At 52.7% G+C, this 23002-nt stretch overlaps 2 protein-coding genes across 7 annotated transcripts; both read left to right on the forward strand.

Annotated features, from left to right (window-relative positions):
- Nucleotides 1-70: 70 nt before the first annotated feature.
- SH2D5 (SH2 domain containing 5) lies at nucleotides 71-6275 on the forward strand. Of its 6 annotated transcripts, XM_033079414.1 has the most exons (10): nucleotides 80-713; nucleotides 1777-1997; nucleotides 2159-2239; nucleotides 2352-2426; nucleotides 2891-3034; nucleotides 3122-3331; nucleotides 4337-4499; nucleotides 4587-4689; nucleotides 4829-4988; nucleotides 5942-6275. In XM_033079414.1, exons 2-10 carry the CDS (start codon nucleotides 1914-1916, stop codon nucleotides 6149-6151), a joined length of 1230 nt encoding a protein of 409 aa, XP_032935305.1. In that variant the 5' UTR covers nucleotides 80-713; nucleotides 1777-1913; the 3' UTR covers nucleotides 6152-6275. The 6 variants fall into 6 exon arrangements, with proteins under 6 accessions (XP_032935303.1, XP_032935302.1, XP_032935306.1 ...); XM_033079412.2 differs by having other exon boundaries at nucleotides 71-794; nucleotides 2159-2368; XM_033079411.2 differs by having other exon boundaries at nucleotides 71-713; nucleotides 2159-2368.
- A 1320-nt stretch (nucleotides 6276-7595) lies between these two features.
- On the forward strand, nucleotides 7596-22943 carry KIF17 (kinesin family member 17). Its single transcript, XM_033079893.2, is given in 17 exon segments — nucleotides 7596-7806; nucleotides 9245-9391; nucleotides 9761-9874; nucleotides 12987-13127; nucleotides 13130-13178; nucleotides 14474-14578; nucleotides 14581-14661; nucleotides 14664-14912; nucleotides 15920-16017; nucleotides 17113-17256; nucleotides 19027-19106; nucleotides 20815-20846; nucleotides 20849-21045; nucleotides 21839-21932; nucleotides 21935-22090; nucleotides 22331-22570; nucleotides 22715-22943. Coding segments are annotated over 16 exon segments (2118 nt in total). The 5' UTR covers nucleotides 7596-7806; nucleotides 9245-9250; the 3' UTR covers nucleotides 22912-22943.
- The last annotated feature ends 59 nt before the right edge of the window (nucleotides 22944-23002 follow it).

Consider the following 23002-nt stretch of genomic DNA (forward strand, 5'->3'; position numbering starts at 1 on the left):
GATGCAGACCAACGGTTAGACCCCATCTCCTCCCCAAACTTCTGCTTTCCCATTCCAGGAGCCAAGCTCATCCCTGGATTAGGGGCAGCTTCCTTCGGTTGGCCTGGAGGATGTGAGGGAGGCTCTGGGTTATGTGGTTGCCCTCCAGTGAGGCCAGAGCCACCCCTCTTCATTTTTTTTCCCCAGCAGAAGCAGACAGCAGGGAGCAAAACTCCACAGAGATGGAGAAACTGGGGTGGAAAGGGTCTGAGCATCAGGGCAGGGGGGGCGAGCGAGCAACCACGTGTGTACGTGTCAGGGTTAGAAATCGCTGCTCCGCTGGTCACGCCGGAGGAGACGGGAAAAGACGCAGAGAGAATCAGTTGCCGCCGCGTTTTCCAAAATCCCGAGCGAGCGTTCCTGCTCGCCGTCGCTTCCAAGAAACGGAGAGAACCGAGGAGGAAAATTGCGGTGATTCATCGCGGGCAGATCGGAGGCAGGAAATGGGAGTTTGCTGCCTGCCCCGTGCCCGGCGTGAGCTCCGTGGGCTCGGGCTCGCCGGGGCCTGGCTGGCGGCGAGGGCCTGACACCCACGGGTCGAGCATCCCTGCGCCGCGGCCGGAGCTGCCGAAGGAGCCACCGGCGAAGGAAAAACAACCGGCGGAGGCCGAGACCCGGAGCAGCGGGAATTTTTCACCTGCGTTTCTCCGCAACCATCCAAGCGAAAACTGCCCGTGAGCCGGGGGGAGTCCAGTGGGATGGGGGTCCCAGGGGATGCTTGGTGCCTGGTGTCACACATCACCTAAATTTAGGGGGTCAGCATCCCTCCCTTGGGGACCCCCAGGGTGGCCAGTGGGCTGGGGGCTCCATTGAGAAATGAAGCGTGGGGAAAGGGGGGCGGGGCTTGGGGGCTGCCTGTCCGCGGATTGGCTGGGGGAGGGGGGAGACCCCCCAAATTCTGCCGGGAAGGAGAGGGGCTAACCTGCGCTTGTGGCGGGACGACGGCACTGCAGGGACCCCCGCGCCATTAGGATGCGCCTGGGGCAGCCGTACCCCCTCCCCCCTTTCACGCGTTTGCACCCAGGCGGCTGCGGCGGGGCCTCTCTGATACGAGTTGTGCCGGTCTCAGCCCGGCTGAGGGCTGCGGAGCACAAGCCCCCTTTGGGTGGCTGGAGAAGGGCCAAGCGCACTCTTCCGTGGCTGCTCTGGACCAACAAACATCCCCAAATCTGCTGCCCTCATCGCAGGTGTTTTGGGATCATCACTGGAGAGCGCTGGGGGTCTCGGTGCTGCGTGGCCAGCGGAAAGCGGGATGGAGGATGGGAGGGGGAGGATGTGGGGGGACCCCAACACCTTGCTGGAGTTCGGGATGTGGGACTGCAGGCACCTCACTTGCAGTTTATATTCGGCATGCAGAGATTGCTTGGGTTTCATTTGGGGATGGAATACGGACACTGCATCCATCAGGTTTGGGGCGGTGATTTGGGGACCGTCACATCATCGTCGGGATCAGGATCTGGGGGACTGCCTGAATGCTGATGGGAGTGGGGACATGGACTCTAGACTTGAGCACAGGAACAGAAGATGGGGACCCTCACATCACCCGTGCGGTCAGGATGCTGGAACCCTAATGTTGGGGTTGGGACCATTTTATTTGGGCCGGGACCTGGGGACATCTGCATTGGCGCCAGGACGTGGGGAGCTCCGGGCAGGCACCGCAGCACCTCCCCAGGGCTCAGCGGGCTGGAAACAGGAGACAGTGGGGGCAGGTTGTGTCTGTTCCCTCCCTTCTCACAGGGACAGTGACCGGGGACCGGACCCAGGGTCCCCGTGCTTGCTCCATCACCCTGAAGGGCTCCGGATAACTCAGATGTGGCATCGGAGTTGCTTAACTCCGTTCTGATCCAGCCTTCAGCGCCAAACAACCCGCTGCCATGAAGAAGAAGCCGGGCAATGGGCGGGGGCCGGACCTTGCGGCCCCCCAGCAGCGAGCCCGGTCTGTCACCAAGCCAGCGGAGGTGACTTACCCATGGCGGGGGCGGGGGAGACACCCTGAGATGAGATTTGAGTGCTATTGCACCCTCATGACTCCCCAAACCATCATCTCATCCTGGGCTTATTGCCCTGGGGGGCATCGTGGGCATTGTTGCTGACACGGGTGGGGTTTTTGCCCCCCCAGTACGTGGGATCCTTCATGGTGGAGGAGTTGGACCTACAGCAGAGAGCGGGGTGGTTGGAGGAGCAGCTGCGGGCGCTGAAGGTCGGGATCTACCACTGCTCCTCTCGCTGGGAAACACAGGGGACCTCAAGTAATCGGGGCACCCGACTGGGGGCAGAGACCAGACCCCCAGTGCCACATCTCCCCCGGACAGGACTGTCCCAGGAGGAGGTCGGTGTTGCTGCGGTTCAGTTTGCAAGGGCTGAAGGTCTACGGTGCTGACGGGGAGGTAGGGGGCTGGGGGGGTCAAGGGGGATGGGGAAGGGGTGCTGAGTGGGGGGCAAGGATGTTGGGAGGGTCAGGGGTGCTGGGGAGGAGGATCAGCGATGTTGGGGAGCGGAGAGGGGAGTCAGGGATGCTGGGAGGGGTCAGAGGTGTTGGGAGGCTGATGGGGTTGCCAGGGGTGCTGGGGAGGCGGGTCGGAGTCTGAGGAGTCGGGGTTGCTGGGGTTGGCAGGTCACGGGTGCTGGGGAGGGGGATCAGGAATGCTGTGAGGACGAGTCAGGTGCTGAGGGGGTTAGGGACGCTGAGGAGGTGTCCGTATTCTGTTGGAAAGGTGCTTGGGGGTTGGGGCTGTAAATCTCTGAGCATTGCTTTTCTCTCGAGAAGCTGTTTCGTGTGTGCAAACGGGAGTGGCCTGGGGGGGCCCAGGGGTGATGGGTGCACCTGACCCCCTCCCTCCCCGTCCCGCAGACGCTGCTGATGGCACACGCGCTGCGCCGCATCCTGTACAGCACTTGGAGGCTCCCTGACCGCCAGTTCGCCTTCGTGGCCCGCAACCCCCACAGCCCCCCCAGCAGCCTCTTCGGCCACCTCTTCGTGGGGCTCCCTGGAGAGGTGGCGGCCCAATCCCCCCACGCCCCCAAAACACCATCATTATTATTATTTTTAATATTTACACGTAGCGTCTTTCACCTCCCCCAGGTCCAGACCCTGCACCTCCTTCTCTGCCGCTCCTTCCAACTCGGCTACCTCCTAGCGCACCCCGAGGAGCAGGCGGGGGAGGGGGAGCTCCCGGGGCCGGGGGTGCTGCGGGAGCCCCTCAACCCCGAGGAGGTGTCACGAAATGTCAACGCCCTCGTGTCCTTCCGGCGCCTGCCCGCGCCCGGCGGCCTCGGCCCGCTGGGCACCGCGGTAGGTGGCCCTGCCCTGCCCGCCCGGCTGCTGCTCCTTTGCTCATCTCACACCTGGGATTCGCACGCAGTGTTTCCTTGCTCGGCACTTTGCACGAGTGCGAGTGCTTTGGCACAGCCAGTCTGTGGCTGTCCCTTCGAGGCCTTTCCTTCGCGCAGTGTTTCACAGAATATTCTGAACTGGAAAGGACCCACAAGGGTCATCAAAGCCCAGCTCATGGCCCTGCACAGGACAGCCCCGTTTCCCTCACAGCAGTCTGGGTAGGGTGCTTATAGCAGAAGGGTGTTTTTGCACAGGCAGCTCTTTTTCTCGCCTTTTGAGCAGCACGTTGCCACACCACACATTATTACCTGGTGTCTTGCAAGGTGCATTTCCTCTTTGTGTAGCCTTTCTCTGCATGGTGGTGCGTGCCCAGTGTTTTGCACGTTTTCTCGCACAGTATTTTGAGGGTCGCACTTTGCAGGGCCCATACTGCACAGCCCAGCCCCACACACTGCTTTGCACAGCCTGTTTTCAATGGCCTTTCCTTGAGACACTTGCCTGCCGGGCGTTTGGCATCGGGCGATTTGCACAGATAGTATTTACACAGTGATTTTACAGTGCATTTTTTTCTCGGCGTTTTTGCACAGCACTTTCTTTCCATTGTATGTTTTTGTATAAGTTTTTTTTACACAGCATTATTCTTATAACTTCTTCACATGGCACTTTTTGCATGGTAGTTTGCATGGCTGTTTTGGTATGGCACTTCTTGGAGCTCTTTTTCTCCAGTTTTTGCGCAGCATGGTGAATTTTTGCATGGAATTTTTCTGCTGTGTTCTGCATGGCATTTCTTCTGCACATTATGTTTTGCACTGCATTTTTTGCATTGCATTTTTCCCATGGTGTTTTGTTTGTTGGTTTGTTTGTTTCACATCCTTTGGACAGCATTTTCCCGCGTGGTATTTCACCTGACATTCCCCACTGCCAGAGCCCCCAGGCCACTCTCACAGCCTGTCCATTCCTCAGGACGGGCGGCCGGAGGCAGAGGGCAGAGCCTGGCGTCCAGGGAATCCCTACTGCTCTCCGGTGTTGGTGCGCAAGAAAGCCATTCGGAGCAAGGTGCTGCGCTCGGGAGCCTACCGGGACTGCGGGGGCGAGGGGCAGCTCCACCAGCAGCCCCGCGACGCTGGTGAGTGCCGGGGGGGAAACTGAGGCACGGGGACACACAGTAACAACCGTGTTTGGGGGCAAAGAGGGGATTATCGGCCTCCCGCAGCGGCGGCAGGAGGGGAAAGTAAAGGGGCGAGAAGCTTGGCCTTCCTGCCCGAAAACGAGTGCGTCCTCGCCGAGAGCGTGTGGGCCTTCGCCGGCATCGCCAGGTGAGTGCGTGGGTGCGAGCGCCTGATCCTCGGCATCCACAGCCCCGCCTAACCCCGGCCCTGCCCCATCCCCGGTCCTGCCCCATCCCTCGGCCCTGCCCCATCCCCCGGCCCTGCCCCACTGCCGCTTCCTCCGCAGGGCCGCCGGGGTCGCGCTGCTGCGGCGGGACGTGCCGGGCGCTTTCCTGCTGCGCCCCGAGCCCGGGCTGCCCAAGCGCTGGTGCCTGTGGGTGCGGGCGCCCTGCGGCGTCGTGTCCTACTGCGTGGTCAGGACACACCAGGGCAGGTTCTGCGTGGAGGTGAGTGCGGGGCTGCGCGGCGGCTGTTGAGGGGGTGCTCGGTGCATGAAGCCGCGGGGACTGCAGCAGGGTAAGCGCATCGGATGTATCTGTGCGTGAGTGCACCGGGGTGTGAGTGCATGCGGTCCGTCTGTGCAACCCTGCACTGCTGTGTTGGGCCTCGGTGCATGGGTGTGCTTTGTAAGTGTATTTGGTGTGCCCGTGCATGGATGCACCGGTGTGTACATGCAGTACTTGATACTCTGTGTTTGGACCACCCATGCATGGGTGCATTGGGGCTGTAAGTGCATTTGTGCCTTGATGCACTGGTGTGTTGGTGCATCAGGACAGGGATGCACTGCTGTGTGCATGCACTTAATGCACCGTGTAAATGCACTTGGTGTAGTTGTGCATGGCTGCGCTGGTGCCTTGGTGCGGAGAGGCACCAAGATGGGCTCAGGTGCAGGTGTAGGTGTGTGGGCCCATTGATCCACGGATGCCTTGGGGCACAGGTGCATCTGGGCACAGCACACAGGTACCCCTGAACACGGGTGCACCGGTGCATCTACCCTTTGGTGTGTAACACACCTGGGATTTGGGGGTATTAATGCACAGGTATGTGATGCACAAGTGTACTGGTGTGCATTTGATCCACCAGCCAGGTCAGGGTGCCTTTGATCTGTGAGTGTGTCTGAGTGTATCTGGCAAATACAGTGCCCCAGGACCCCATGCAGGGGTGCAGTGCGTGCACGGCTGTGCTGGACTCACGCCTTCACCCGTGCCCTGGTGCAGGGGTGCCTTGGCTCTGTGGGTATGTGGTGCAGAGCCCGGGGGTGTGTGAGGTGCGTGGGTGTACTGGCACACGGGCATGCAGGGATTTGCTGCGTGGGCACGCTCGGTTCAGGGGTGCAGGCATGTGTGGGCATAGCCTGCACGAGGGGCTCATCTCTCCCTCCCCTCTCTCCCGATGGCAGCACTCCAACGCCGAGTTCGCCAGCGTGGCTGCCCTCCTGGCCTACTACTCCGGGCCACCGGGTGGCTGCTTCTGCCGCCTGGGCCCCGGTCGATGCAACCCCGGCTACGACGAGCGGGACCCTGGCAGCGGGGCCAGCGCCAGCGCCGGGGCAGGGGAGGCCGCCTGTGCCCCCGCCGCCCCCATCGGGGCACAGCACGAGCGGGGGTAGGCCCGGCCCTTCCCCGTGCACGGCTGTCCCCCGACATCCCCCAGCTTTAACTCGCTGCCGCCTGCCTTATCCCCCTGCCCGGGCTCTCCGACGCCTCCCGCAATAAAGCTCTCGTGCATCCGGAGCAGGGCTCTGGTGGCTGCTCACCCCACCCTCGGCGGCACACGCCGCACACCCATACGTTCACACGCGTGTGCACCCAATCTCCGGCCCAGGAACCCCACGGATTCTCACCCATGCACTCTCGCACGATGCACCACACGCTCCTGCACTCGCACCACTGCACCACGCGCTCCTGCACGCTCACTCGCTGCTGCAGTGCTGCACCGGCGGTGCTCACAGGAGGATGCAGGCCCATGTGTTCACTCACTCTCTCTGGCACCGCAGGGGTCACAGCCGCGCACAGGCACACCGGGTACCGGGACCACCACACACACCAGTCCCCCGTGCGCATGCGCACGGCTGTGCCCTCATGCGCGCCCTGCACACCTGTCCTCGAGCATCCCTCCTTGCACGCGTGCGCACAGCGGTCACGTGACATGGCGGCGGGGCCTCTCTCCCGGCGCGGCCGCGGTCGCTGTAGTGACTGTGTGCGGTCGCTCACGCATGCGTGGGGCCGCCGCCACCGCCTCTCGCTGCTCCTTCGGGGCTCCGTGTGCGCCCTCCGGCCAGCGCGGCACCAGCAGGGTTACCTCGGATTTTCCATTGTTCAGGCCCCTTCGGACGTGTCTCGGCTCCTGAAAGTTACCTCAGGGTTTCTTACCCTTGGGTTTCCCTTCAGCCCTTCAGCTTCCCTTCCGGCTTTCCCTCACAAATCCCCCCTCCCCATTCTGATTTCTTCCCCCCGGACCTGCCCTAATTCCCTCTCAGACTTGTTCCCAGCTTCCCCCTTTTCCTGCATCCTTCCTCAACTCTTTTTTTCCGTGCTTTCCCCTTCTCCCCCAGCCTCCCTCGGGGGTCTTCCCCTGCGTGCTCCCCCCACAGTGGGTGCTGATCCTCAGAGTTAGGCTTACCGCAGCCCCCGGTGCCCCCCAGTCGCGCCGAGCGAGCGCGTGTGGGGCTGCTCTGGATGGCTGGGAGGAAAATCTGACCCGGGTATCTGGGGCTGACCCCGATTTGTGTCGCTGACTCCCAGTTTGTCGCTGACCCCCGTGTGTGTGTCACTGACTCCCAGTTTGTCGCTGACTCCCAGTTTGTCGCTGACCCCCGTGTGTGTCACTGACCCCCAGTTTGTCGCTGACCCCCGTGTGTGTGTCACTGACTCCCAGTTTGTCGCTGATCCCCGTGTGTGTCACTGACCCCCAGTTTGTCGCTGACCCCCGTGTGTGTGTCACTGACCCCCAGTTTGTCGCTGACCCCCGTGTGTGTGTCACTGACCCCCAGTTTGTCGCTGACTCGTGCGGGTGCCTGGCACGGTGGCCGCAGGGGCGGTGAAGGTGGCCGTGCGCTGCCGGCCGCTGAGCGGGCGTGAGGCGGCCCTGCGGCGGCCCTGCAGTGCCCGGGATCGTCGGCGTGGACAGCGCGCGGGGCCGGTGCCTCCTGGGGAACCCCGCGGCCCCGCCGATCCCCCCAGGCAATTCTTCTTCGACGGGGCCCTCGGTGGGGGTCACAGCACCGAGCACATCTACAAGGACATCGCTTTCCCGTTCGTGGAGGTCAGGGGAGCTCCACGCAGACAGGGATGGGGGCAGTTTGTGGCACCACAAGGAAAGAAGAAGCTCCAGGAGCATTTGGACAATGCTCTCAGGCACGGGTTGGGATTGTTGGGGTGTCCGTGCAGAGCCAGGAGTTAGACTCTGATCCTTGTGGGTCCCTTCCAGCTGTGAACACATAGCTTAAGACAGGCTGAGCAGTTTTACAGGTGATCCCTATGTGAAGCAGGATCACTTGACCTTCCCCATACTAGAAGGTGTCCCTGCCCATGGCAGGGTAGTGGAACGAGACAAACTTTAAGGTCCCTCCCAACCCTAACCATTTGGGGTTTTATGATTTATGGGCAGAAAGCCCTGTCCACTGCTTCAAGAGGTTTGGCTATAAGCCTTGGGAGCAGAGGAGAGCAGACAGCGTTCCAGCAAATGGCTGGGAAATTGGGAAGAAACAAAACTTTGTTAGCAGCCAGCAGGGTATTGAGGAAAGAGTTACATATAATTGTTTTAGGTGGATGTTTGTATCATAGAATCCCAGACAGGTTTGGATGGGAAGGGACCTTAAGACTCATCCCATTCCACCTCCTGCCATGGGCAGGGACGTTCCACTATCCCAGGCTGCTCCAAGCCCTGTCCAGCCTGGCCTTGGACACTGGCAGGGATCCAGGGGCAGCCACAGCTTCCCTGGTATTAAACTGATGATTTTAGGGACATTTTTACTGACAAGTGATAAACTTTAGAGAAGATGGGGAGCCTCAGCCTGGCTTAGATTGGCAAAAGGATAGGGGGATCCCTTTGTTTCCTTGTTAACAGGTCACCACAGAAAACAGCCAAGATGAGAAATGAGCTTGTTAGCAAAAAAAAGACCAAACTCCACCCCCTCAAAAGTTTTGTTAGAAGAAGTAACATGGATTAAATAGCTTGTGATGGTTTTAAGATGAAAATTCCTGATCATGAGAACAAGCAGGGCTAGAAACAGTAGATATTAAAATAATAGGTTATTTTTTGCTTATTTAAACCTTAAGAAATCTAGTTATTTTTTCTTCCTACCACACTTCTCTGTAACAGGGACAAGTGACAGTGAGAAGCTTGCCAAGTAAAAATTATTCAAAACTAGAGACCATCCCCTTGGCCACTCCACAACCAACTATTGTTCTAGTTGTCTCTTTAAATCTTATAAGATTTTTGTGCCCTATGCAAAAACATTATGGTTTTCTAAGTGCTGGTGTTGTCACCTGCTTTTCAACACCTGCATTGCTTCAATATTCCTTGCTTTGAGAGAAAAACATTTATTTATATGCTAATTTTGTAATTGCTATTCTCTGATGGTGTGTGAAGATTAAGCAGATTTGATGTTTACTTCCAGCTCTTCCTTTAAAATGCCTCTTATTGGGGTGGGACAATTAGGCAAAGATGCTGGCTGTTTTCTTTGGTTTCCTATTTCCAGGGTGTCATGGAAGGCTACAATGGCACCATCTTTGCCTACGGCCAGACTGACAGTGAGAAGTCATTTACAATGCAGGGAGTTGCAGATCCCTCCTCGCAGAAAGGGATCATTCCCAGGGCATTTGAACACATCTTTGGGAGTGTACAGGTGGGTGTGAAAGAGATCCCATTGATAAGTTTTTGCTAGAAAAGCTTTGGTGTCCTATCCCAAGAAGTGAGTGCTGATGGCATGCTGATGGCATGAAGTGTGCATGGGGACAGGTTTGGGGTGCACTGCTTCTCATCCTTAAGCTGAGGCCTGTCCATAGCCAGGTGAACTGCAGCCTCATCCCAGATGATGTTGTGGACTTGAGGTGTGGAAGGACCAGAAGTCCCTTGCAGTGAATGTGTTGAGTGGTTCCACCTGGAATGAATTGCCAGGGGAGGTTGGATGACGTACTGAAGAGTGGTGGGCAGCCAGCTGTGGGAGAGGCTCCCTGGGTTGTCTGTGCCGTGCAGCCTCACCTCAAGTCCTCCCTGTGCTAAAAATGCCAAATTCCTGCTGAGAGCCTCCTACCCGGAGATCTACAATGAGGACATACTTCTAGGAGCTTACACTAAGGAGAAGCTGGAGGGGAGGAGGGCTCAATGTGTCTTAAGTGCTTTAGTTACCTTTAGTTACCTAGATGGGTGTTACCATGACTTACAGAAGTGCAGCAATGGTCTCTGTCAGAAGCTTGAGTGCCAGAATATGTAGTTACATGAGGAATGGAGAAGCTAAGAGGGATGTTTGAGGTACTTTAGTAAAAGTTTAGGAACAGGATGGAGTCAGAGCTATGTCCAGTATATCTCACACAATAGTGGCTGGTAGCTCAGTAGCAGCTCTGTGAAAATCCTTTACTGGATGAAGATGGAATAAAGTGCTCATGGGGCAATTTCTTCCTCATCCTCTTCGTCTCATGCCTGTCTCTAAAGCAAGAGGATTCTGGGTCTTATAAATGTTTAATCTGATCTAGTGGAGCCATGGATGATCTCTTTATCTGCCTAAACCAAAAAAGGCTGATCCGTTTTGAGGGGCACACAGCAGATATTACTCCCCATGGGAACACATGTGACCTGTACAGGACCACAGGAGGGTAAACTCTCCCAAAATCCTAATCGAGGGGAGTGATCTTTATAAAATTTACGTCTCAGTGGCTTTGCAGGTCCTTTTGTATGTATTCCTGGAGGGAGCTAGAAATCTTCTGTCCCAATTTATATCCTTGCAGGACTGTCCTCATGTATAAAACCAAAGCAGTAGCATCTTGAGATGCTCTGGGATGGTAACAGACCCAAACTTCTCAGTTTCTGACTTTAAGGCAGGCAAACCCCTCTCTGCTCTGTGTTCCAAGTGTGGTTTGCCTGTCTCCTGCAGAGGGAGAGTGGGAGAAGGGGACTTCTTGCTGCGGTTTCCCATCCTTTGTTCCACATCGGTGGTGACATGGTTTCCATGGCGATGCAGTTGGCAGGAGCTGGGCACGGCAGTTTCCAGGGTAACTCTGTCACGCTGCCTGTTGCTGCCTCTACTAAGTACAGTAATTTCACGATTATAAACTGCACCGTTTTGACTAAAATTTTGGTCCGAAACCAAAGTGCGGTTTTATAATCAGGTGTGACTTACATATGGACACAGAACGAAAAGTTGCTGTTTTAGTTTGGAGGACAGGTGTCTGCTGAGAAAGGCAGGAGCTTCTCTTTGAAATGGAGAATGTAAACCCCCTCCCTCCAAATTATTATAATTTTGAAACCAAGGGGCTTCCAGGCAAAGATATGGGAATTAGGAATAACAGTTCTTTACTAGGGAAATTAAAATAGAAATACCGTACTACAAAGGAACAAACCCCAAACCCTGACAAAGTCAGAGTACAACCTGACACCCCGTCAGGCAGGGTGTTGGTAGCAGTCCCATTCCATGGTGGCTGCATCCTCCTGCAGTGACAGATGTGGCTCAGTTGGAGCAGTGCTCCTGTACAAGGTGCAGTTTCCCTCTAAAGGTTCAGTGGTGATGTGGAGAAATCTGGTTTTCCTCTGGAGTCCAGTGGAAAAAGGGGCTTCCTTAGTGTCCCAAACCCTCTATTTTTATCTTGGTAAGAAATGTTGGGCTCTTCCCCCTGGCTGGAGCAACTTCCAAAGGGATGAAGTGATTTTATCAGTCCCACAGTGGGACTCAATGGCCATGAGCAGACAATGACTGGCTGGAGGAAGGATGGGTTGTGAAAAGATAAAGAACAATGCCCTGCCTGGTTTCAATGGATGGCTCATTAGCAGAATATCTCCCATGGAGATAAGGATCACTGCCCCCACCCTCAACAGATGGTGATAGAACAGATACCTTTGATCACACTCTGTATTGTAACCCGTGGCTTATAATCAGGTGCGGCTTATAATCGTGAAATTACTGTACTTAAGGGAGAGTGTCCTGCTGAAACAAATCCCGGGCTACCCCACTGCATTCCTCTGAGTCCCCCAATTCCGCCCAGAATCCCATTTTTGTTCATTCTTTTGCCTTTCACTCAGTGCCTACAGCCATGCCCTTGGTCAGGTAGTCCTCAGGGACTCTGCAACACCCCCAGACAGAGCCAGGCCAGTCCTGGGGTTCTCACTAGCACAGACCAGTCACAGTGTATGAACAATGGCTGTGGGTGTACCTCGATTCATCCCATGTATCATGGCTTTGAACAAGGATAAATCCCACACAGTTAAGTTTTCAGCCACTTTTGCTCTGTTCTGTAGGATTTTCATAACAGCAAACACTATTTCACATAATTTCTTGTGAACATCACTGAAGTATCTGAGCCTCCTCTTTGGAAGTCACAGTGCCAAAGTGGTCTTCATTGCTCCATCATGACAACCATATCTCAATATCCCAGCTGATATGATAAAGATAATTTTGGTGATGAACTTAGCAGATGTGGGGTGTAACAGAGCTGTGGAAAATTAATTCAGCTCATTTAAAATTCCCAGTGTGGAGGGGGCTGGTGTAGGAGTACAGGGATCTCTGGATTATTTTGTATGGTTTGATTTTATGTTGGTTTGATGGATAACTCAAAATTTTGGATATTTCCATTGCTTATTAACATTCTGTATGAAACTTTTCATCTGTGTGGTTGAGAAGATGCTGTTGGGTATTTAATGCTCTGTCTCAACCCAGGGTCCCAAATAGGATTTTTGTTTATTTAAAAATTAATTAATCTGGAGAAGAATAGTGGCAGTTCACCTGTGTGTCACAGGTGGTACTTTGGGAGTGTTGTCAGTGAGCTCAAGCCACCCACTCAGAGCAGAGAGTTCAGAAAAGCACCGGGAACAATAATCTGGGAATATTGTATCTGTGCTTTGATATTAAAAAAAGCTTCCTATGACTGAGGAGATCTTAGAGCCTTTGCCATAATAGGTGAGGTATATTTTGATTCTTGTTTAAAATATGCAGCTTTAATAATAGAGAAGGAGGAGGGCGGATAGAAGCCGGGTTCCTCATGGCCTGGGGGATGTCTGAATCAATTAGCAACTTTTAACTTGAATTCTTTGAGCCATGAAGGTGGTTCCCTGTTTTTCTGTGGTTTTATTCCTCCTTCAGAAATAAGGCTTTTTGGTGGCAGTCAGATGTGTTTTTCTCATACTGCGGTTTAATTTCACATGGCCCTTAAGCTTCCGGGCCATTCCCAGTGTAATTTTCCATGGTTGCAGTGCCTATTGTTGTGACCTGGCTTGCCTTGTCCTGTTGGCAGCTGAAGGAACACCTGGAGCAGGGGCTGTATATGAAGGGGCTGTCCCTGCACAGCGTGTGCAGCGTGGCCCAGTGTGAGCAGCTGATGGACACGGGCTGCAGGAACAGAGCAGTAGCCTTCACCCTCATGAACAAGGGCTCCTTGCACTCTCCCACTCCATCTTCACTGGCAGCATGGAAATCTGCACTTTTGGTGGGTACCTGGATGCCCTGCCGTAGGCCTGTGTGGTCACTCATTATCCCACAGCTACCCTTAGATCCCAAGTGATTGTAGGTCGAGGAGAAAAATCCTCTTCCCTGGGTGGGTGGGAGGCCCTGGCATAGGGTGCCCAGAGCAGCTGTGGCTGCCCCTGGAGCCCTGAAGTGTCCAAGGCCAGGTTGGACAGGGCTTGAAGTACCCTGGGATAGTGGAAGGTGTCTCTGCCCATGGCAGGGGGTGGAATGGGACGAGTCGTGGGGTCCCGTCCAAGTGAAACCATTCAGATCATATCACCTGACCTTTCCTTCATTGAGCTTAATCACAGGGCATATTTTTTAAAAGATGGAATTAAAGAATCCTTTGATAAAGTTTTAGTGACCAATTTTCCTTTCATGAGTATCTTACTGTCGTTTCTTTAGTTGGAAGAGCTGCTTTTCTGGATCTGAACAGGGACCGCAAGAGGGTTTTCCTGGGAGCAGAAGGGAAACAATCTCTGCCTTGTCTTTGACCCCAGCTGGGAACAGCTTGGCTTCATTTTCTTCTGCTGTTTCAGTCATGGGGAAAGTTACACAGTGTCTTCCAAAACTGTGGTTCCAGATGTTGGTTACAGTAACTCATTTTCCACTCAGTAAGTGAGGGATTTGGGGAGTTTCTCAATTAGCACAGACACTGGATACCTTGTGTGGATCTGTAAAATCCCAGCTTTATCCCAACAGGAAAGAAGTATTTGCACTTCTCTTCTGTGCTCAAGATTGGTGCAGGGCCCTCAATGTAGCCTGAATTTCTCTGATTTAAAGCTTTGAAAGCATGACATGGAACAGGATGGCAGGTGGGCAACCTGCAGCTTTGGCAGTTAAAAACAGATGGAATATTTGAAGAGAAAGTTGAGGGCTCTGGCCATCCCCCATAAACCAGATGGTTCTGCTGGGGTGGACATTGGCTAAAGGAGTTGAGGAAGTTGGTATTTCTGTTGTTGTCTTTAGGCTTCCTAAAGAGTTCAAACTTCTTTTCCAGGTGTGCCTGTAGTAAATAGTAATTTATGGGGAGTTGATATTTTAAAATTACTTTTTCTTTTAAATAACACATTCAGGAATTATGAAAAATACTGGGCTCTTGGATGCTGATGTTTGAAATGTGCAAGTTCCCATCAGTATTTTTATGCTTTTAAAAAATTTTTATTTTTTATACTTATTTATTAAATAAAAAATTAAAAGACATATCAGTAGTCCTGGTTCTTGACCGTTGAGATGCTTCCCTGTAAGAGCTAACTGGGAATTGTTTCCATGCAGATGAGCGAGGGCAGGACCACCTTAGGGCTGCCAAACTCAACCTGGTGGATCTGGCAGGAAGTGAGAGGCAGTCAAGGACTGATGCCACGGGGGAGCTGCTCAGAGAGGCACCAAGATCAACATTCCCCTGTTTGCCCCGGGCAATGTTATCTTGGCCCTGGTGGATGGCAGGTGCAGACACATTCCCTACCGACCAGTCTGCTCCAGCACTCCCTGGGAGTGAACACCAGGACCCTGCTGGTGGCATGTGTGTCTCTGGCTGATGACAGCTATGAGGAAAGCCTCAGCACCTTGCGCTACACAAATCAATACAGAAACATCAGGAACAAGACCTGCATCAACTAGGATCCCAAGGATGCCCTGCTGAGGCAGTACCAGAAGGAGATTAAGAAGCTGAAGGCCATTCTGGCTGAACAGATGGGCACAACTGACTTCTCGGGTAGGAGAGCCTTTACTGGCTGCAGAGACACAAAAAAGAGGGGTTTTGCACATAAAATGTTAGCTAAATTTTACCTCATCCTTTCCCTTACCTATTGGAGGAAGAGTTCTCCATTCTGATGACAGACTTTTCCTTCACTGCTGCCAAATTGACCTTATTCCACTGGCAAAAACCATCTCAATAATCCAGTGTTTTCAATAGCAACAAATTCTGTTAGAAAAGGCTGGCATTATTCAAATCCTTGGTTATTTTTGGTGGTTGTGGCTAGAATCTGGTCAGTTGCAGAAGAGAGGTTTCAGCTGGAAGAACAAACATGAGCTGCAAAAGAAATAATACTGTAAAATTTTTTATTAAATATATTTATGTATGTTTTCAAAGTAAGCATTCAGTCCCCCATTCTCCTACCATGTGAATTTTTGACACTGCAAGAGAAGTTTTGCCCTCCTAATGGCAGGGCTTGAGGACTCAGCCCAACCTCAGCACACTCTCTCTGTCCTCTGGAAGAGGAATAGGAAATGTAGGAGCAAATGGGGAAGAGCAGTCTTTAGGGGGATATCTCCTTTGGAGAATTAGCCCCTAAAAAAGGGACAACTTTCAGCAGGGGAATGAGGCTGCAGATGACTTTTTTCCCCTTTCAGAAATAACTGTGAACAAAGGAGGTAATTTCCTTGCACTTGTCATCTTCGCAGTATCTTTTATCTCCCAAATCTGTAGCATAGCCCTGGAATCACGACTCCTGTTTTTCTTTGAAAGAGATACTTGTATTTATAAATTCCATATCATTACATTCACTTTCATATTTTCCCTGAAGCTGGAACCTCTCCCTCTCTCCTCATACTTACAGAGCCCCAGGACAGCAGCATTTTGGCAGCAAGCACGCTTTGAAGGAGCACAGGGGTTGCCATGTTCTTTCCTGGCATCCAGCTTCTTTGTTCTCTTTCCAAGAATTCTGCAGACAATCCCACCCAATGACTGTGAGTGATTTTTATTTCTACTTTGCTTTGTAGGGCTTCTACCTGCTGAGGCTGCTCACCTGGGAGTAAATCCAGCTCCCTGCCTCAAACCCCAGCTGAATCTGGAAGCAGAGAAGCAGCTGATCAGAGAAGTAAGTTGGGAAGGGATATCTCAGAGTGGCTTGACTAAAATTTTTTTCATAGTAATTACTACAAATATGGTTCAGCCTTTCCAGAACACTTCTCTATTTCTTTCTCCATTTTGTAACCCTTGGGCTTCTCTTATGAACAGACCATGTGTTATAGAGGCCACGTGCCTTATTATAACCCACCTCTTGCTCCCACTTCTCTGGTGATGGATTCCCAGGAAGAATTTTTGTAGAAACTACATGTGAAATTGTCAGAAAAGGGAGGAATGGAGTTGAGGAAAGAGTAGTCAAAAGTGTTAGGAACAGTACAGAGATGACAAAAAAGAGGAATACAGGGCCAGGAGGAAGAATGAGGAGCCAGAGGGAAACAAAACTCTCACTTTGCACTTCAGAAAATTCATTCCAGGTCACCACAACCACCCAAGGCCGGTATTTTCAGGGCTGAACACAGTCACTTTCCTCAACAACAATCACTACTGTATCAACTCATTGCGGTTATGTTGAGACGGACATGATTGGCACTATCACCAGTCCCTTATTAAAAACTTTTCATGCCCTCTCTCAGTGGGCTTCTCTCAGGCAGCTCCACACAGTACTGACTCCTTTCCTCATAGGCAGCTCTGATTCCTTCCCTCTGCAAGTTTCCTTCTTCCTTCTGCATGATGGGCTAACCGCAAGCTGTCCCTTACCCAGCTGCCTAACTCTGTCCCTCACACAGCATCTTCTTACCTTGTCTGTCCCTTGCACAACCACATGTCCCTGTCTCCTCACAGCACAATCAGCAGCCTCCCTCCCAAACTACAGCAGCCTCTGGATGTCAAGCTCCCACTGCAACTGACTCACAACCACTCTTTTATAACACCCATCCTCATTGGGCCTGCAAGGCTGATTGCACTTCTGGGCAATCAGTACAGCTGTAATTCACTGAGGAAAATTCTGCACTTTCCTTACAAACTATCTTCCCATGTCAACTTACGTCACAGAAAAAGTCAGTGAATACTGATGGTGGAGTTGTTTTGGGATGGGCATAAGGTGTGACCTAGAATGACCTGGATGTGACCTCAGGAACAGTCGCAGGACTGTTGCTGTGCCTTGCAGGAGTATCAGGAGAGGCTGGCCCAGCTCCAGGCCAGCTACCAAGCAGAGCAGGTGTCCCGTGCCTGCCTGGAGAAGGACATCAGCAGGGATAACTTTGATCTCAAGGTGTCTGTTCTCCAGGATCTCCTCAGGAAGGAAGCAGGTGTGAGGGAGGCAGGTGGAGGCTTTGCAGCCAAACCCAGGTTCCCTTAGGAGCGGGACTGTTTTTGCAGCCAGATCTGTGGCAGCCACTGCAGCCTTTAAAAGGCAGCAAATGCTGCCACTGCAGCAAGTGCTGCCTGGCAGGAACAGTCTCTGCTCTCAATCCACCCTTACCCACAGCAGAAGCAGGGACTCTGCCTCTCCTGGGCTAGATTTAAGACTGTCTCAGCTTTGTCCTCTGACTCTGACCCAACCCTATAAACTTTGAGGCAAGGGAAAGCCTAATTTTTGAATGAAATGCCTGCTTTTTGCCCACATAGCAGAGTTCCCCCTGACTGAGGGCAGCGTGTCTCTGGAGCAGAGGTCATTGCTCTGTCCCCATCCCACTTGCCTCTCATTCCTGAGGCTGGTGTAGCTGTTACAGTCTCTTCCTCTGTATGCAAATGTGCTGCAGCACTTGCTCTCCCGGTGGATTATCGACACCATCGCTTGCTGCAAGGCAGATCTCTCCTCTCCTCTCCTCTCCTCTCCTCTCCTCTCCTCTCCTCTCCTCTCCTCTCCTCTCCTCTCCTCTCCTCTCCTCTCCTCTCCTCTCCTCTCCTCTCCTCTCCTCTCCTCTCCTCTCCTCTCCTCTCCTCTCCTCTCCTCTCCTCTCCTCTCCTCTCCTCTCCTCTCCTCTCCTCTCCTCTCCTCTCCTCTCCTCTCCTCTCCTCTCCTCTCCTCTCCTCTCCTCTCCTCTCCTCTCCTCTCCTCTCCTCTCCTCTCCTCTCCTCTCCTCTCCTCTCCTCTCCTCTCCTCTCCTCTCCTCTCCTCTCCTCTCCTCTCCTCTCCCACACCGCCTCAGCATGGTTTTAAATGTGCTCATACAGCACTTACCACCCACTAGTAATTCTTGAAACTGTATTCTTCATTTTTGGTGCCATCATTTTCTGAGGTGAAGGTTGAGAGGTTCTTTATTTCTTCCCCCTCTGATTGCAAATGTGCACCCCCAGCCTCTGAAATGTATTATTTTTGGAGCCAGGCTCTCCCAGCCCTGCACAATCTGCATTCCTTACCCTATTCTTTACTCTCAGTCTTCTATGGTTTTTACTGAGCTCCAGCTGTCAGTGCAGCCCTAAACCAGGCACATGTGAGTTAAAATGATAGACTGGTTTGGGTGGGAGGAACCTTAAAGCTCATCCCATTCCACCCCCTGCCATGGGCAGGGACACCTTCCACTATCCCAGAGTGCTCCAAGCACCATCTGGCCTGGCCTTGGATGTTTCCAGGAATCCAGGGGCAGCCACAGCTCAGGGCACCCTGTGCCAGGGCCTCCCCACCCTGACAGGGAAGGATTCCATTCCAAAATCCCATCTGACTCTGCCCTCTGGCAGTGGGAAGCCATTCCCCTTGTCCTGGCACTCCATCTCTTGTCCAAAATCCCTCTCCAGCCTTCTTGGAGCCCCTTTAGGCACCGGGAGAGGCTCTGAGGTCTGTCTGGAGCCTTCTCTCCTCCAGGCTGTTTTTACCCCATAATTAACTTTGCCCTGTTTGGGTGGATGAAGAGCTGTTCCTGCAGCACTCAGTGAGGCCAAGCACCAGAACTGTGAGAGAAAAATGTAGATATTCAAGTCAGCAAATGTGGCTGTCAAAAAGTCTCTGTTCCTGGTAACAAATCCTGCCTGGAGCTGCAGGCAGGGGAGCCTTAAGTGTCCACACAGGTTATGGAGATGCCTCCTTTTCCTCTTGAAAGAGGTCCTTGAGGGCACTTGGAGCCCTCTGATGTCCCTACAGGTAAGGCAGCAGCTATCCTGTGGCTCATGGCTCATGGAGGCCACTTTTGCCTCCAACTCAGGCATCTCACAGTGTTTGCAGTACGTCATCCAGAATTAACAGCAAAATTTCCCAATAGTCCTATTAAGGGGCACTGTCAGGGCCTGGAGGACAGGGCTGTAATATGAGGGATGCCAGCTCGAGACTTGTGCTCATCTCATCTCATTATCAACCTGGCTCAAGGTTTTCTCTGTGTGAGGGCTGTCCTGAGAGAACTTCCTCAGCCAGAGTACACCACTGAAGCAGCATGGGGACTTGGGCTGCTCCAGAAATGCACAACTGAAGCATATTCTGCTGACTTTTCACTTACTCCATTGTGTGAAACTATATTACAATTAGAAAAACTCAAGATACGTGGTGGCAAAGTCTGATTCTGAAAGTTCTGTGGTTTTTAACCAGTCCTCCTGTGGGTTTTAACCAGTCTTTCAGCTTTCCTGTGGCGTGTGCTCGCTCTGTTGGGTCTCTTCTGACTCAAAAAGGAGCTACTATCAAATGCAGAACAGCAGTGCCTGTAATTTGTGGGCAATTCTGTCAGTTAATGGAGAGATCTCCAAAGAAACCCTTAATTTGGATTTGACATCAAATGTTAGTAGTCCTACTGCAGTCCTATTGCAAGAATGAATCCTATTCCTTTTGTGGCAAACAAGGGAAAATGTCCTTCTGATCACACTGTTTGTTAAGTCCAGGCTCTGTGCAAATTGGGCAGGAGGGTTTGGTTTCATATGTGTGGGGATTTCAAAACCACCTGCTCAAGCTTTATACATCGAAACAGCTCAGCAGAGCAAGGATTGAATCCTTGAATTCAATCGTGTATTAAGAAAAGGGAAGGTCACCTGGCAGGAGCAGTGCAACAGAATAGCAGGTCAGTTCTGGGGGAGAATGGGCCATTTCAGAGGGTTTGGAGATAATTAAGGGGCTATTATCGGTAAAGGGGTTATCAGCCACTTTGAACCAGTGCTGGCCAACCTGAGCTATCTGCTCTGCTCCAGATCCTGTGCAGCTAAAGGAATGGCTCTGGACCATGGCTTTATTTCCATGTGAGAGCATGATTTCAAACATAGGCTTGTGCTAGTGCTCCATTAACAACGCTGAGGTCACACAAATCACCAACTCTGGCTCATATTGCTCCAAAATGGAAGCCACACTGCAGCTTTCAGCTCTAACACTCCCACATCACCATTTAAAATAAGTCTCTGTGTAATTTTGGCACTTTTTGTGCATCTTTGGAGAAAAAAAATAAATACAATAATATATTCAATATTTAAGTAAGAATTTAAATATAAATTACAGAAAACAAGGCTTTTAAAGAGAAACCCTTTTTGTGAGTGTTAAGTATGGATTTCTGGACATCCCTGTTGACTGAGGTGCTTGGAGTAACACATGCTTTGCCTTTGTGGAGTATTTTGCTCAGAGAAGCTGTGGCTGTCCCTGCATCCCTGGCAGTGTCCAAGGCCAGGTCGGACGGGGTTGGAGCAACCTGGGATAGTGAAAGTGTCCCTGCCCATGGCAGGGGATGGGATGAGATGGCCTTTGAGGTCCTTCCTAATTGAAACCATTCTGGGATTTTTTTTATGACAAGAACTGTTAATGGTAAGTAGAATCTGCCATGATTACTCCAGGGCAGGAAATCTTTAATTATAGTTCCCAATTTTATGTGTCTTCCCAAATGTCACCTGTGGAAAGACGTGCATCCTCCATGCTTGTGAAGCTGCTTGTTAGCACCACTGAGCTCGTGTTCCCCTTCTCCAGGCTGCAGACGCTGGAGCAGCGGGTGGTCGGGGGGAGCAGGCTCAGAACAAGGACCTGAAGGAAAAGCACAAATGCCAGAAGAAGTACGTGGATGAGCAGAGGCTGCAGCTGGTGGCTGCACTGCAGGAATCCAATGAGGACAGCAGTGAGCAGGCTCTCCTCAATGTCTATGACTCCATCCAGGAGGAGGTTCAAGCCAAGAGCAAGATGCTGGAGAAGGTGCAGGAAAAGGTGACGGAGCAGCTCCTTCCTCCTCCACATCCCCATTTTTTACTTACAGGGTGTAGGGCTGTAGGTTTAGAGAATGACTCTGGCTGTGTCAGTATTTCATACACCACATTGTTTGCATGAGCTTTTATGAAATCCCAGATGCAATACCCCTCGGGGGGAAAATTAAGCTTTTGAAGCTCAAACACCACCAGTTTTTAAGTGTGACAAGTGTGACACTTGGCGGAAGGAGGATGTGTTGGGATGGGAGGGGATGTGACTCCCTCTGCTGACCTACAGACCTGCTGCAGCTGCTGCCAGTACCGAGCACGCTTTCTGGGGCAAGAAATAAAACATAAAAGTAATGCTCTTAAATTTCACACTTAAGATCTTTATTTTTGAAACACTTGAAAATCAGTTTTGGTCTGATATTTTGTGGCAGAATCAGAGGGTCTGCAAAAAAATTGACATTTGTGTGTACAGTCCTAGCACATGAAGGACTTGCTTTATTTGGTTCTTTAGATTATCAAAGATATATTGCACCTCTTTAACCAAAGTTAGGAACTTCCAAGAGTTCCGAGACCAACCAGTAAGATTAGCTTCAGGTTCATTCAAAACCAACCCTGTGGAGACACATGAAAAATCTTCAAAACAGCCATGGAATAACCTCTCCACACGAATTGCATACTGATTTGTACCTAAATTAGAAATCTTTTCAAACATTGAATCTTTCCTGAGTGTCTTTCTCTGCCTGGCAAATTCCTGTACTCCTAGTATACGTCAGTCTCTCTGCCTTATAATCCTGTTTTGTGTCCAGCTCCAGGCTGCCGAGACTGAGATCAAAGACCTGCAGCTGGAGTTTGGGCTGGAAAAGATGGATTACCTGAGCACCATCCGGCACCAAGAGCGAGACCTGAGCTCTGCCAGCAGCTGCTGGGTCAGGTGCAGTCCCTCGTCTGGCACAACTGCAACTACAGTAACCTGGAAAGGATGAGGCATGAATCCGTCTGGGACGAGGAGAGCTGGAAAATTCCAGAGCCTGTCATCCAAAAAACCCACCTTGCCGCAGGTAAGGGGACAGCGCCCAGGAGAGAGGAGTGTGCTGTGGGGGACAGGAAGGTGATGCAGACACGCAGCTCTGCCACGCTCGGGCTGCATGCACTCACATCTTCCACATGAAGTTTGTCCAAAGGTGGAACGTGGTGCGGATCCCTCGGGAATCTCCGAGCAGTGTCGGGATCAGGCATGCAGTCAGCAGAGTGCTGATTGTTCTACACATGACGACCCTTAACGCCGTCTCTTCCCACAGCTGTTCCAGCCCCGCCACAGCCCCACCCTGGCCGGACGAGCCTCTCGAATGAGAGCAAGGAGCCAGCGGTACGGCCATTTCAGCAATTTTGCCTTATTGCTGGCGCTGCTGATAGCGTTTGCCATCTGCAGCCCGAGGAAGACCACTACAGGTTGGTGCTGGACAGGAGCGACAGCGAGACCATCGCCAGCAACTACTTCCAATCCCGGCGAGCCAGCCAGATCCTTCAACTGGAGCAAGGTAATCCCCTTTTCCCAGATATCAGCGGCACTCTTCATTTTCCTCCTTTCCCCTGAGAAATCAAATGGTGATCCTCAACCCCTTGACGTCTCAGGGGTTTCTCGCAGGACGCACCCACCACAACCCCTTCCTCTCCTCTTGCAGCTCCGGCAGGCTCCGAGGGGGCCGCGGGCACCCCCGGCCCGTCCGCCTGCAGTCCCTGGCCTCGGCTCCCCGCGCCGACACCAAGCGTAGGAAGGACAACGCCAACTCCAGCGCCGCTGCTTCCAACCCACTGCGGGCGCGGGCGGGCCACTGGCAACCGTGGCCGTCGCCGCGCAGGAGGGAGGGGCGGGCGGTGAGGCCCTCCCTTGTCTGCGGCCGCGGCGAGGCGCCAGAGCGCTGTCGCGAGAGCGGTCGCGATGCGGCGCCACGGCGCTTGCGCTGCGTCCC

The sequence above is a fragment of the Catharus ustulatus genome, chromosome 24, assembly GCF_009819885.2.
Source record: "Catharus ustulatus isolate bCatUst1 chromosome 24, bCatUst1.pri.v2, whole genome shotgun sequence".
NCBI classification, from domain to species: domain Eukaryota; kingdom Metazoa; phylum Chordata; class Aves; order Passeriformes; family Turdidae; genus Catharus; species Catharus ustulatus.